Source organism: Halichoerus grypus, chromosome 1 (genome assembly GCF_964656455.1).
Source record: "Halichoerus grypus chromosome 1, mHalGry1.hap1.1, whole genome shotgun sequence".
NCBI lineage: Eukaryota > Metazoa > Chordata > Mammalia > Carnivora > Phocidae > Halichoerus > Halichoerus grypus.
Genome location: NC_135712.1, coordinates 204967436 through 204982524, shown reverse-complemented (window position 1 = coordinate 204982524; position 15089 = coordinate 204967436). Strand labels below are relative to the sequence as shown.

The window sequence follows — 15089 nt, the reverse complement described above, 5'->3', positions numbered from 1 at the left end:
GAATGAGCACAATGGAGAGTAGGAGGTGAGATCAGAGATGAGGAGGGAAAGATGGAGGGAGGGACAGTTCAAGGTGATGTCCTTTAGGTCACTTGCAGCTTCAAAAAGGCAAGCTTTCCTCTTAACATCAATACTGTTGTTCAAGGTGCTAAAGTCCTCTCTCACCTTCTCCTGAACAAACTCTTTTTTTTGAACAAACAATTTAAATTGAAAGCAACGTCCTAGCTCTTGTAGTCCCGTCTGAGATTTTTATATATTGGATACCTTTCCACTCGATGAAGCTCTAGCAATGGTTTAATTGTCCTATTTATTTGAAGAGCTTGATTTTATTAATCTTTGTCCCACAGAGCTTCACGGATATACTTTGATCAACTCATAGGATTCAATAAATGGATTTCTTTTTACTCTTGTCATCAAACAACAATTTCATTTTCATGAAATTTAGTCGTGGACCCCCAAATAGTCTCCCAGCCCCCTCACCTGGGGATCAATGCTTATTTTGTTGGATTTCAGGTAGCATCCCACGTTTCTCCATTCCTGTAATATCTCACACTTCTGTTTCAGTCGGTTTCTTTTCACTTATTTTCATGTGTTCAGTTCTTTTTATATATCGAATTGTCATCAGGTTTAATAACCCAACTATTCTTTTCTTGTAAAACCAGATAAAGTGTTGATGTCCCTGTTAGAATTGCTTTTATTAATTTAATTTAATTTAATTTATTTGAGAGAGGGAGAGCACGAGCATGGGGGGAGGGGCAGAGGGAGAGGGAGAAGCAGACTTCCAGCAGAGCCGGGAGCCCCACATGGGGTTGGATCCCAGGACCCTGAGATCACGACCTGAACCCAAGTCAGATGCCTACTGACTGAACCACCCAGGTGCCCCTAGAATTGCACTTATTAAAGCCAACTCTTGAAATCTAAAAACAAACCAAAAAATACACACTTATTTTCTAAATGCTGACTCCTTTCCCACAATTATTACTGAGAAAAATTTACAAGACCTGACAGGATTTCCAGGCTGTTCTTTGCAGCCTCAGCTCCTCAGTTTATCGGTTTGCGTCCAAATACACTTCCGATTTTCTCTATTTCGATCCCCAGCTCTTCAGAACATTGATTTATTATCTCTGTGTTTTTTGGACACGTGGTGGCATATGTAAGGTTTTAAGAGGCATATTTCAAGTGCTCCATTTTTGTTGTATCTTTTTTGAATCATCCAGCAAAAGCTGAACCAAGAGACGTGAATGATACCAAATTAAAACATCTGGAAAGTTCTGCAAGTTTTGCCCAAAACTCTGGACTTACATCTGTGAATTTCGCTTTTAAAATAAATTACGGAAACAACTTTAGTGACACCGATCATGGTTGAGGTTTTCCTTACTTGAGTGATTTTTCACAACGCTGTTTTCTCTTTCCAGGAAATGGGTTTTGCCACAGACGAATCCACGAGTCTGAATGGCAGTTCTCGAAATGCCCATATCGATATTACGGTTTTGGATGTTTTATTAATTATTTTGTATCTGAAAAGTCTCAGTGACTTTTAACCATACACCAGAGTATTTTAAAAGGCATGTTGCTTTCCAAATGCTTTCTGCCTGCTTTACCAACTACTTTGACATAAAACAATTTTTTCCCGGAACTTTTTAGTATTCCAGTGTTCTTTAGTGTGACACTTAATAACGACGTTCTTTTCATCTTTTGTCATTAACTAATAAATTTTCTTTATTGAGCCCCAAATGAACTAAACGTGATTCTCGCGAAGATGGAAGAAATTCTCAAATCCTCGAGTCTTACTTTGGACTCTCCCGAAGGCAGGTTCTGAGTCAAGGACTTGAGTGCAAATCCTATGTTTAAGAGGTAATCCCAGGAGATCCAATGAGCATTTGGGGAAGGGAGGCACGGATGAGCAGATTCCCACTTGGGGCAGCTGAGGGGCGATCCTTCTAGGGATCCCCAAGAGAACACACCTCAGAACTGCCTCACTCAGGAGTGATGAAGCCAGGGGAGTCACCCAACAAGGACAGGTCCTCTGCCGGCTGAAAGTCACTCCTGGGGGTGTTAATGCCCAGATTTCCACGGTACCCCGAGTGCAGGCTGAGCTCACTACTGAACCCAGATGACGCCCTGGGGCACGGAGGTGTAGGGGGTGAGGTGAGAAATGGTCCACGTGCTTGGCAGCTGTCCACCCATCCTGCAGGTGGGTTGTGGGGAATGAATGGTGTGTCACTGATGGAAAGGATGCAGCAAACAGGTGGGTGAGTGGGGGGTCCTGTTGCAGGAGAGAGTGGGCAGAAGTGATGAATGACTGAACCAACGAGGGGAGATGAGATCAGGGTGCAGTAGAAGGGCTGGCCGTATCAGGACCCTGGACAACTCTTGGATGTCCTTTCTGATTGATCCAGGATGGCCATGGAAGAGGCAAATGTCACCTCGGTCTCCGAGTTCCTGCTCCTGGGCCTCTCAGAGAACCCCAAGCAACAGCAACTGCTGTTCATCCTCTTCCTGACTATGTACCTGGTCACGGGACTGGGGAACCTGCTCATCATCCTGGCTATCGCCACTGACCCCCGACTCCACACTCCCATGTACTTCTTCCTGGCTAACTTGGCCTTTGTGGACATTTGCTTCACCTCTACCACCATTCCCAAGATGCTGGCCAACCACGTGTCAGGGCGCAAAGGGATCCCTTACGCGGGCTGTCTGACCCAGATGTTCTTCTTCATCTGGTTTGCTGGCGTCGATAGCTTCCTGCTGACTGCCATGGCCTATGACCGCTATGTGGCCATCTGTCACCCTCTGCACTATGCCAGGTCTGTAACACCGCAGCTCTGCGGCCTCCTGGTGGCTGCATCCTGGTCTGCAGCCTTCGGGAATGCCCTGACCCACACCGTATTATTGACTCGCCTCTCCTTCTGCACCCACAACCGCGTGCCCCATTTCTTTTGTGACCTCAGCCCTCTGCTGAAGCTGGCCTGCTCTGACACCTTTCTCAATAATGCATCGGTGTACACCGTGGGCGCCCTGCCCACTGTCACCACCTTTGTGGGCATCTTGGTCTCCTACACACGCATCTTTGCCACGGTGCTGAGGATCCCCTCCACCAGAGGCAAGCAGAAGGCTTTCTCCACCTGTGGCTCTCATCTGTCTGTGGTGTCCCTGTTCTATGGGACACTCATTGAGGTTTATTTTAGCCCCACATCCTCCCACACAGCCCAGAAGGACACAGCCGCTGCGGTGATGTACACCGTGGTCACTCCCATGCTGAACCCTTTCATCTACAGCCTACGCAACAGTGACATGAAGGGGGCCTTGGGGGCCCTCATCAATAGGAAGCCAGTTTTTATTCAGTGACCATAGCACTGGGATGTTTGAGTGCTCAAATCCAGTGCCCATCTGTACGAAATGTCCTTGCACACTCCCAATGTTCCGTGTTTCCTTCGTATCGCTCTTGGTTCTCTGTATATTACTTTATTCTTCCAGCAACTATTTCTTGAACATCTATTATATTGTAGATACTCTTTGAAGGGCTGAAGTTCTAGCAGGGAACAAACAAAATCCCTGGCCATGTGGCGCTCACACTGCAGCCTGAAGAACACGTCGCGGTTAAAAGGAAATGCTCGGCAAACTAGAGAGACCAGGACACAAGCCCACTTTGCTTAAGGTTCAGGTTAATCTGTATAATAAAAAGATGCAAATGAAGAGGCTCAAAAGTCATAAGATCTTGCTGTTTCTGTGACAACATAGTTCCTTCTAAAACCTTAGAGTAGACAACTGGTCTAGTTGTTTCTAGTAAGTTCCATTGCGAGGCACCAGATCCGATGTGTTTTCCTAGCCAGAATTCTTATGTTTATTGATTTTGTAATATTTGTTTCCTTGAACTACCTACGTTTGGTCACTCTCAGTTAATGGTCATCTGAAACAATAGCCTTGGGTAGGAGGCAAGATCCTTATTTATACTGTTTTGAAGAACAGGAAGCTGTTGGCTCTTCTAACCTCATGATGTTTCTGGCCTTGAAAACTGGCCAATTCTTGTCTAGGACCATCTCTTTCTTGCGATTCCTTGTTGCCAAGCAGTGAGAAGCGGCCAACTCACAGTGACATCATAGCTCTTTCCAATCACTTCTAGAAACACAGGCTCAGTGAACATATGATCCACCTTCCAGGTTATCACCAGTGACGGTATTACCAGATGATGTTCTTTGGCATAACAAGGTTCTCCAGCTTTTCATCCTGCGTTTTTTGTGTCCTCACCACCACACCACTCAGCTCATGGCAAATAAATTTTCATTTTTGTGATGTCAGCATCTCATTTCTGGTACCAGTTTCTGTATTAGTTTCCTGGGGATTCTGTAAAAACAAAACAAAACAAAACAAAACAAACCACAAAAGAGGTGACTTACATAGAAATTTGTTGTCTCACGGTTCTGGAGGCCAGAAGTAGAACATCAAGGTGTTGGCAGGTGGGTTCCTTCTAAGGCTGTGAGGGAGAATCCATCCCAAGCCTCTCTCCTAGCTGGTGGGAGCTGGTGCTTTGCTGGCCATCCCATTACTTGCAGGTCATACCTCATCTCTACATGGCATCCTCCTTGTGTGCATGTCTATCTCCAAATGTTCCTTTTTTAGAAGGACACCAGTTCTCTTGGATTAGGAGCCCACCCAACTCCAGTATGACATCATCATAACTATTATATCTACAAGAATCCTATTTCTAAATAAGCTCAAATTCAGAAATACTGGGGATTAGGACTTAAGGTATGAATTTGAGGATGGGATGTAATTCAACCCTTAACGTTTGCTTAAGGAAAAAAAAAGGATTCAAAAAAAATATGGCTTGAGTAAGGTAAAAGTTTATTTTTCTCTCATGTGACAGTCGGTGTTCTAGGTCAGTGGGTGACTCTGCTTTAAATCATTCACAGACCCAAGTTCCCCATGTCTTATTTCTGCCCCATTTCCCAGATATTGCTATCACAATATTATTACCAAAACATGTAATCAGAGAGCACAGGGGAGGCAAGCGCCCGCTCTCACAGCACCACATACGTCTCCCACCCCACTCCAGGCTACACGAAGCTGCAAGAGAGGCCAGGACACGTGGTGTAGCTGGCCAGCCGTGTTGCCGGGCTCTGATTCTGTGACTACAGAAGAGGGAGAGGGTAGAGTTTTGCAGAGAGCTAGCAGTCCACCTTCCATCCCTCTAGCCACCAATTACATGAAAGCATGCTTCTGCCCCACTCAGAGAATCCCCCTAACACCCCACCCTGAAGACATCTCGATGCAGTCAACTCAGTTCAAAATCTCTGGCTGATACACAGCCTTCTTCATCATGGTGGAATGTTTCCTCCTGACCCAAGAATTTGTAAACTCAAAGTCCATTGATCTGGCCCTCCCCTCACCCAGTGTGCAATGGGAGACCAGCTGCTACTGCATATTAATGATCAAATCTCATGGGGCAGGACTTATTTAAGAATGCCCTGCTTGTGAAGTGGAATACGTTTTTTGGCTGGCTGGGGGAGACTCTATTGTCTGTTGTTCACGGTGGTCTCTCGTTTTGCCCCCTGGGGTGTTCTTCCTTGTCATGCCCCCTCCGTGGCCACATGTAGAGTGAACATAGAAGGAGATGCCCTCCTTAGGCACTCTGCAGCCATCACAGGTTGATTCCTCTGGTGCAAATTAGTGCAAATGGGTATTGTTTTAAGGCTCAAGCAGGCATAGGCTGGGCTCTGGATTTCAAAGCAATTCTCTAGAACATTTAGGAGGCTATTTGCTTTGAGTCAGGAAGCCATACCCAAAGCTCTTTCCCAGAGAGAATTTTTGCATTCCTTGATTTCCTCAGGTCTCTCTATCATGTTCATGGTCGCTACTTGAGGTCATTTGAAACAAAGGTCTTGGGTGGAATGGGGTGCTGGTCCCACCTACTGATAGTGCTTCTCTGGCTATGAAGGCCTGAGGCCCTTGGGTATTTGTGGGAGTCCCCAAAGACATTTCCAGACCGAGTCAATATTGTGGTGGGACCAGCTCTCCTGGTGCTTATCCTGGGGGCCACGCAGCAAGGCTGTGGGGAGACAGAGAGAGCACAGACCTCGGGCTCTGCAGTGGATGGGGTGTCTAGGGTTTCAGGGGTTCACTCTGTATTGACTAATTTAAAGCGTAAGAGCAGGGCTGCCTGGCTGGCTCAGTCAGTGGAGCATGCAACTCTTGATCTCGGGGTTGTGAATTCGAGCCCCATGTTGGGTGCAGAGATTACTAAAAAAATAAACTTAAATTTTTTTTAAAAAATGAAGCATAAGAGCAGGAATTTGGGAGTGGGAAGGGTAAGGCGGGGTCACTCAAGAGGTCAATACCTAGATTATCCAGAGCTTTCTAAAAGGGGAACTTCATGGTGAGGGTGGCCTAATTCCTTATCTGGTTATTCTGCTAGTAGCTGCAGATGGCAATAGGTTTATTGAATTATTTGGCCCTGAAAAAGAAGGAACTCTTGCCATTTGGGACCACATGGATGGCCCGTGGGCATTATGCTAAGTGAAGTAAGTCAGGCAGAGAAAGACAAATACTGTTTGATCTCACTTGTAAGTGGAATCTGAAACCAAACAAACAAAAAAGGAACAAATTCCTAGATTCAGAGGACTGATGGATGGTTGCCAGAGGCGGATGGTGAGTGATAGGGAAAGTGGGTGAAGGGGGTCAGAAGCTACAAACTTCCAGCTATAAGTTAAATAAATCATCAGGGTGTAGTTTTCAACGTGGTGACTGTAGTTAACTATATTGTATATTTGAAAGTCGCTGAGAGAGTAGATCTTAAAAATTCTCTTCACAAGAGAAAGGAGAGTATACCTATATGTGTGATAGATGTTAACTGGACTTACTGTGGTTTTCACAACATATACAAATACTGAATCATTATATTGTACACCTGAAACTACAAACAAACAAACAAGCAAGCAAACCCTACAATCTGAGTTAGGACAAGAGTCAGGAGGCTACAGCCTATGGGCCAAATTTGGCCCAACATCTGTTTGGTAAATAAAGTTGGATTGAAATACATTTAAAAAATGGACATCTTTTGAAATGGATGCCTCAGTGATTGAAAGCTTAGGGTCAGCACTTACCCTGCAGAAGGCAATGCCCTCCTTACCGCTGTTTCCAGAAATCAGGATCATGGGGCTTCTCCAGCCCTTTGAGGACTCTCAGCTGTAGACTTTTCTATCTCTGTAGGCCAACTCTTTCCCACCGCCCCCCACCCCCTGAGTCCACATCTTTCTTGTAATACTTTGCACAAATTGGCAAGGAGCCACCAACTCACCATGATTTCTTGCTCCTTCTGATCACTTCCTCTAGAGATCGGGCTTCATAACCACTTGAGCCATCTTCCAAGTTCTCAACGATTCTAGTTGCACCTTGGCTTTGACCTAAAGAGGATATCCAGCTTTCTAGCCTGAAATACTGTGTCCTCACAACCCAGCCACTAAGATAATGCCATCTACTGTCATGGCAGCATCCTACTTCTAAAACAAATTAGTACCTCAAGTTTGCACTAAGATGAGGCCAAAGAAGTTATTTGAGTTTTCTTTAATAAAAACAATCCTACAGCATTTATTGTCATCTAGTAATAACGTACGGGTAATCAAAACAATGTGAACAAATGTTTTAGAACTATGCTCCCAACAAGGGATATCTAAAAAACCGAACTGTGTTGTCTTCTCAACAATGTCTCACTTCATTGGTCATTTCTTTTGTTTTTTTTTTCAGTTTTATATATCTAAGTTATCTCACACACAGTGTGGGGCTCGAACTCATGACCCTGAGATCAAGAGTTTCATGTTCCACCTACCAAGCCAGCCAGGTGCCTCTGATCATTTCATCTGGAGCAGAATAATATCATCTTCTTTTAGCATGATCCGACCCAGTTGTTCTCTTGACTTTGCTTCAGAATGAATCTCTTTGCACCATCTAATACAAGGTCCCTATACTCATCAAAACCAATGATACAGCATATTCACTGGCTTGTAAAGCCACTCCTGAATCTGAGATCTCTTTCACAAATATCTGAAGGTGATGGGCTGCACTGTCACCTTCGGCATTTTTGGCTCACAAAGACCACACTAATCTGCCTGAGACTTTTTTAAATGATAGACTTAAAGAAAAAAAAATCAAGCAAATTGTAGTACCTTTGGTACACAGACATGCCCTTAGCAGACTGGTGATGGCTCCTTCCCTATATTCAACCCATGCATAGTTCACCTGCAGACAGTTCCCATTACATGCCTAGGATTTCCAACATGGAGTGTTCATGGCCCTGCATGGGGCAGACCAGAAGCACCAGGGCATTAATGCCTAGAGGGGAACCATCAACCAGTGATGGTCAACTGTTGGTAGGCTTCCTGACCTTCCGTTAGATAACTCTAAACTGTCTGTGGAGTGGAAGTCAGAAGTCGCTGAGAATATCCCAAGAGGAACCAACACCCAGTTGCCTGTAGCAGTAGCCTACTCATGAATGAAACTCCCCTCCCTGTCTCCTTTCTCCATTCTCTCACTGGGCTCCTAGGACCATCTCCCACAAATCCTTTTTGGGGTCTACTTTTTGGGAAACCCAAAGTAAGACATGCACAAAAAGGTAGAATTGATATAGGAATGACTGAAGTTTGTAAACCCTGAGATAGTGTATCTAAAACACTCAGTGCCCGACACACAGTAAGTACTCAACAGATGTTATTAATTGTTGTTGTCATTACTTTTAAAAATTGTAGTAAAATATACAAAACATGAAATTTACCATCTTTACCATTTTTAAGTGTTCAGTTCAGTGACATTAGCACATTCACATGGTGTGCAACCATCTCCACCAGCCATCCCCAGAGCTTGTTCATTTTGCAAAACTGAAACTCTGTCCCCACTAAACGCTGACTCTTCACCCTATCCTCCAGACCCTGGCGCCCACCATCCTACTTCCTGTCTCTATGAATCTGACTCTTCTAGGGAGACCTCCTATAAGTGGGGTCAAACAGTATTTATGCTTTTGTGACTGGCTTCTTTCACTCAGCATGATGTTTTCAAGGTTCATCCACGTTGTAGCGTGTGAATTTCCTTCCTTTTGAAGATTGAATAATCCATTGTATAGATATGCCATGTTTGTTTATCCATTCATCTGTCAATGGACACTCAAGGGTTGCTTCCAGCTGTTGGCTATTGTGAATGATGTTGCGATGTACATGGGTACACAATGCTGTTGTTACTTTTTATCATTAATCCATTCATTCAAAGTCCCAGGAATTCTGATATGCCAATGTTCAAACTGAGGGTATTTCAGGAATCATTTCCATATAATGTGGGAGTATAGAGGGATTCCTCAAAAAAACAGACTTCCTAAGTCAAAGAAGGCAGCTTTGCTGGATGCCCAAGATGTTGGTTCTTCCTAGAAGGAGTGGTTCTCAACAAGGAGGACAATTTAGACTGCCCCACAGGAGATATTTGGTAATGTATGGGAACATTTTTGGGTTGTCATGACTGGGGGTGGGATGTTAATGGCATCTAATGGGTAGAGGCCAGGGATGCTGCTCCACATCCACTGCACGGGACAGCCTTGTACTATGAAGAATGATCTGGTCCCAAATGTCAATAGTGCCAAGGATGAGAAATAAGCCTTAAAAGGATGGCATTCTTTAACTCATCACTACCCCACTCTGCACCAGCTCAGAAAGGCAGCAGCAGAGGTGAGACTTCAACAGGTTATTCCAGGATCCCATGAGAGACACCTTGGTGACAGGTGGCATCAGAGAGAGCAAATAGGTATCAAGAACTATGAAGGGTCTGGGATTTCACCGTACTTGCAAGCTGACAATTTAACCTGCCACCGTTATGGATGCTGGCAGAAGACACGAGACTCCAGGGACAGAGACAAAAGACTTTATTACTTGTGGTGCAGGCAGCATAAACTTCCTGTTTGTGCCAGTTCCTCCTAAGTCCCACAGAGACCATGCAGGTGAACGCAGATAGGCGTTGGGTGAAAACTGTGTTTGTGCTACAGCCGAGGAATTCCAAGCTGAGAAATCCCAGTCTTTTCTAGTAGATTACAAACAAACCTGCTCTACGTTTATCTCAGAGGGAGGCATTATCTTTATTATATGGACAGCAAACAATCCTGCCCTTTGCTGTGCAGGAAGAAACTCTGTCTTCAGGGCTGTTTGCTATACAAACATCCTTGAAAAGATAGCCAGAAAAAAACACTGCCTACGCCACTGCCTGTGAGTTGTACAGAAATGCCAAAGTCTCAGAGAGTTGGTTTCTCAATAGCAGTAGCATTGACACTCAATGGGTGGTGGCCATCGTATGTAAGGGTAATTTGGGCTGGAGGTCAAGCACAGAAGGCTGCTCAGGATATAGTTTAGTGGTTCAATGGATAGACTCTAGAGCCAGACAGCCTGGATTCTATTACTTTTTAGCTGGGTGGCCTTGAGCAAGTACTTGACCTCTCTGTGCTCCAGTTTCTCCTGCTATATAATGGAAATGGTAATAGCCCCTATCTCATAGCGTTATGTGAAAATTAATATATGAGCTTATATATATATGCAAGGCACTTAGAAGAGTGTGAGCAGATTGATAGCCATGTTGGTGTTAACTATAATTATTATTAATTATCATGACAATGTTGCAGAGCTTGTGGTCATGCCTGTTTTTCGGCATTTGTGGGCAAGCCCTGTAACCCACACAATTCCCTTGGAGTATGTCTCAGAGATTTCTGGGAGGACACAAGGCTCTTTGCTCCCTTCTTCCCACACTGACTTAATAAACAGGGCAGGAGGGCTGGAGCGGTGGTGGTTTTAGGTCCCAGGGAATCAGACAGACTTAGGTTCAAGTCCTGGCTTTGCCATGTGCCGGCTGTGTGACCATGGGGAGCAGCTTCCTTGTGGGGGGGCCTCCAGGTTCTTACTACACAAGGATCTGGGTGAAGGGTCAGTGAATCTCCCCTCAAACGGATACTACACACACATACACACACACACACACTGCATGTGACCCACCCAGCACATACTCTGGGTCATCCTTAGCCAGTGCCACTTTGATTATCATTGTTGTCATATTATTATTCAACAAGCAAGACTCCATAGGATGCAAGATGAGATCTTTGCTCTTTTCCACCAATATTAAGTTCATTCTGGCCTCCTCGCTCTCTCTGCATGCCTCAAACTCCAGAAGACACATCAGGGGCCCCCATTCTCTCCTCTGTCACCTGACTCTTGTGGGCTCATCTCCCACCAACCATGCTCTTCCCACCTGTCTCTCACAGTCAAGGCATACTCACCCCTTCTCAGACCTTCTCACCTGTGGTCTCCATATATGCAATACCTGTATCTACCAGCCCACCTTTCGGTCCTCCTTCTGACCTCACTTCAAATGCCACCTCCTCAGGGAAGGCTTTCCTGACTTCCACCCAAGTCCAACCAGGTCCCCATATTGTATATTCCATTAACATTTTTTTTAACTAAAACGATGGTTTTTAATGGGAACCAGAGGTATGGTTACAATTACACAGTCCGACACAAAAAACCCGTGGGTGATCAGGAGTTGAAAGATTACAAAATAATGAGGGTAACACTGGGTACAAGAAGAAAAGCTGTTGCAGAACCTCAGGAGCCAAGCTAATATGGCCTCTCCCTGCGATCCTGTCTGTGCTCACCCCTGGAGTCCATCTTGCCAGGGCCAAAGCCACCTCTGTCCCCACCACCCCAGCCCCCTCGGAAGCCCCCACAGTCCCCGCCTCGGCCTCGGTAGCCGCCCCGATCATAGCCTCCTCTGCCACCACAATGATCATCTCCATAGTTACCCCCCATATGAGAGCCTCCTAGTCCCCCTTCCTGGGCCATCTGGTTTAGGGGCCTTACATTGGTTGCATTCATTCCTCCAAGAGAAGTTCATGTTCTCACATATAGGATTAGGACACTTCCAGTCACCAGCTCGCTGCTGGCCGCCACCACCACCCCCTCCACTAGGGAATCCTCCCCGGCCACCACCACCACTGCCACCACCTCCATAGCCTCCACGGCCGATGGGTCCTCCTCGCCCTCAGCCTCCATGACCATTGCCACCGCCCCGGTTGAAGTCTGCTCGCCGAGTAGCAAATGAGACCTTGATGGGATTCCCAGAGAATTCTTTACCATCAAACCCGTCAATAGCTGCTTTAGCAGAAGGTGGGTCATCAAACAACACTGTTGCCTCTCCCTTCAGCTTGCGCGTTTCCCTGTCTGTGTACAGATTAATCATGGGCTGTCCTGTTTTCTTATTTGTCTTAATAATACCAATCTGCTTGAAGTAATCAGCCACAGACTCAATTGTAACATTTTCACCCAAGCCTTGCACGAAGATGGTGGTGTTGTCTGAATTATCCTGTTCAGAGTCATGATGTGATCCCTGGTCCCGAATTTCATTCCACCAAATTTACTGAAGCCACCATGGTCACTTCCGCCCATGCCGCCTCTGCCTCCACGGCCACCTCCATGACCTCTGGGTTCATAGCCACCGCTGCTGCGGTTGTAACCACTGCCACCGCCCCGGCCGCGGTCCCCACGGTCCTGCTGGCATCCCCTGTAGCCACCGCCTCCACCACTCTGGTCCTGATTGCCATAACCACCACCACCACTCATGGAGCACTGATCTTGGCCATAGTTACCTCCACTGCTACTGTTGTACTGGTTCTGCTGTCCATAGCCTTGAGGGGGATTATAGGAGCTTTGCTGCTGTCCATAGCCTTGCTGCTGTCCACGATAGCCAGACTGCTGGCCATAGCCCCACTCTGGGGCTGCCCATAGCCGCTGCTCTGAGAACCACTACCGTAACTTCCCGAGGTGCTGCTAGGAGCTGGCTGCTGGCCACAGCCAGGGTAAGAGGACTGTTGCCCATAAGATGACTGAGAACTCTGGCTACCGCCATAGCCACCGGTTGAGCCATATCCCTGGGGAACTGACTGAGTGCCATGGCTGTTCTGGGTCTGTCCATAAGAAGAACCATAGCTGCTCTGGCCATAGCCTGAAGTGTCTGCTGACTGTCTGTAACCACTGTAACTCTGCTGTCCATAGGGCTGATTGCTCTGCTGGGAATAGCCCAGGCTGGGTGGGGTAGGCCCCATAGCTTTGGGCTGCTTGTTGGGTATAGTCGGTTGAGGCCATGTCCACGCACACACGCACAGGCCGGCAAGCAACAAGATTCCAACACCACAGAGCACCGACACCTCGAGGACTCTGTATATTCCATTAACATTTTATCTGAAATGCTCACTGCCTACCCAGGGGCCCCCGGCTCCCACTGTTCCCCCTGGCATGAAGGGCTTCCTTCTTCCTGAACCCGCATGGGGGTGGGGTGGGAAGGGTGCCCCACACAGGGGCACCCACACACACACACAAGCAGCCTTCAACCAAGGAGGATAGGGATTGGTGGATAAATACCCCAGCTTCCTCGCCCCTCGGCCCTTACAACTCTGAGGAGTGTGTTCTCTGCTGCGCCCCCACAGGTCCCCAGTGGGACTGCGCCCCAGTTGTCAGGAGAGGTAACTGGCTTCAGTGTGGCAGCCTTCCTTTACTGGCCTCCTTCCCTTCCCCGTCTAACTTTCCCACCCTCTACTTAAGTCTCCTTGGGGTGCCTCCCAAATAAATAACTTGCCCTCAAATTCTTGCCTCAGCATCTCCTTCTGGAGGAGCCCAACCTAAGACAGCAGTTTGCCCTATTATAATGAATTCCCTGTTTGCAATTATTGGTCATCTCTCTCCCTGGGCTGAGTCAGGTCCACCACCATGTCTTTAAAGCCCATATGGTGCTTGGCATGTAGTAGATGCTCAATAATGACCCCAAGTCTCATGGCCGTGAGGTGGCCAGGATGGCAGTGGTCACTCTAGGCTCACCACCATCCTCCAAACCCACTGTCGGGATGGGAGTTCACTCCTTCTGAGCCATAAATGGCAACTTCCACCCCCATCATGCCCCACAGCCTGGACAGCTGGGACAGGGTCCCCAGGAGCCCTGGATGACCCTCCCAGCCCTGGTCAGCTCTCCTCAGGTGTCCCTGGGGCAGATACACAGAGAGGGCACCAGTCCCGAGGCTGCAGGGCAGGGGGCACAGCTGGACTCTAACGCCATTCCTAGCCTCCTTCTCCCCTCCCCAGCATCAGATTCCACCTCCGGGAGCTCCCTGAGCGAGAGGACATTCCAGTGACAAGGGTCTACCTTACAAGGCCACCGAGCTAGCCGGCAGCTCCTGGGGGAGGGATCCCTTTCCTGAGCCGGTGGTGTCAGGTCTGGAATTAGCCACACCATCTGCGGTAAGGCTGGTCCCAGGGACTCCCAGGAGGCGGTGGCGGGGAGAGGGCAGGAGGTGGAGGGAGATGACCTCTGATGACTCAGCCTGAGACAGAGGATGGGAGAAAGAAGGCAGAAAGACATGGCAGGGTGTCTTAGGACCTCTCTCCAGCTCTGTCTAGAGGCAGCTGGGTCAGGTTCCAGTTCTGCCATTCACAACCTGGGTGACCCTGGGTGGGTGACTCTGGGCCTCCGCTTCCTTCTCTGTAAATGGGAACAAATCCAGTCTTCTACCTCTTAGGGTTCAGGGAGGCTGAAGTGAGATGCTTTGAGTGGAGTGCTCAGCATGGCACCAGGCACAGCACTTCATTATCTATCCCCAGTCTTTCAATCATCACTGACATTCTTCGAGATGCATGATGGTCTGCTTGTGTCCTAAGAGGAAACCGGGTCTTCGCAGCCAGGACTTAGGGAGGGGTGGGATAAGAGAGAGAAAGATGGAGACAGGGTTGGGGAGGGATCTGGGCCGAGTCCCCTTGATTCCTGAACATGGGGAGAAGCCAATATCCTTGGAGCATGAGAAAGTTTCCAGAATGTTCCGTTGCTACTGTTTGGGCTCCCATGCTGATGGGGGAGGGACAGGACTTCTCAACGTGACAAAGCAAAGGAAGCTGGTTTAAGGGGGTCAGAGGGAAGCAGGGACTCTATATCTGGGCCTGACCCCCGTGCTCCCCAGCGGTGCTGGCCACTGCCCAGACTCCTTCTGTGGCCTTGGGCAGGAAACACAGAAGCTTCACTCCTTCTACTTCATC

General features: G+C 47.5%; 1 protein-coding gene and 1 pseudogene across 1 annotated transcript; one reads left to right on the top strand and one right to left on the bottom strand.

Moving 5' to 3' along the window:
• Positions 1-2400: 2400 nt before the first annotated feature.
• Positions 2401-3348, top strand: LOC118537723 (olfactory receptor 1f45-like). The gene has a single exon (XM_036095395.2). The coding sequence runs from the start codon at positions 2401-2403 to the stop codon at positions 3346-3348; it is 948 nt and encodes a 315-aa protein (XP_035951288.1).
• An 8115-nt stretch (positions 3349-11463) lies between these two features.
• LOC118537728 (RNA-binding protein FUS pseudogene) lies at positions 11464-13211 on the bottom strand (annotated as a pseudogene).
• Positions 13212-15089: the final 1878 nt, after the last annotated feature.

Excerpts from the sequence above, each read along its gene's own strand:
- LOC118537723 (XM_036095395.2), top strand. The coding sequence starts at position 2,401 with ATGGCCATGGAAGAGGCAAATGTCACCTCGGTCTCCGAGTTCCTGCTC.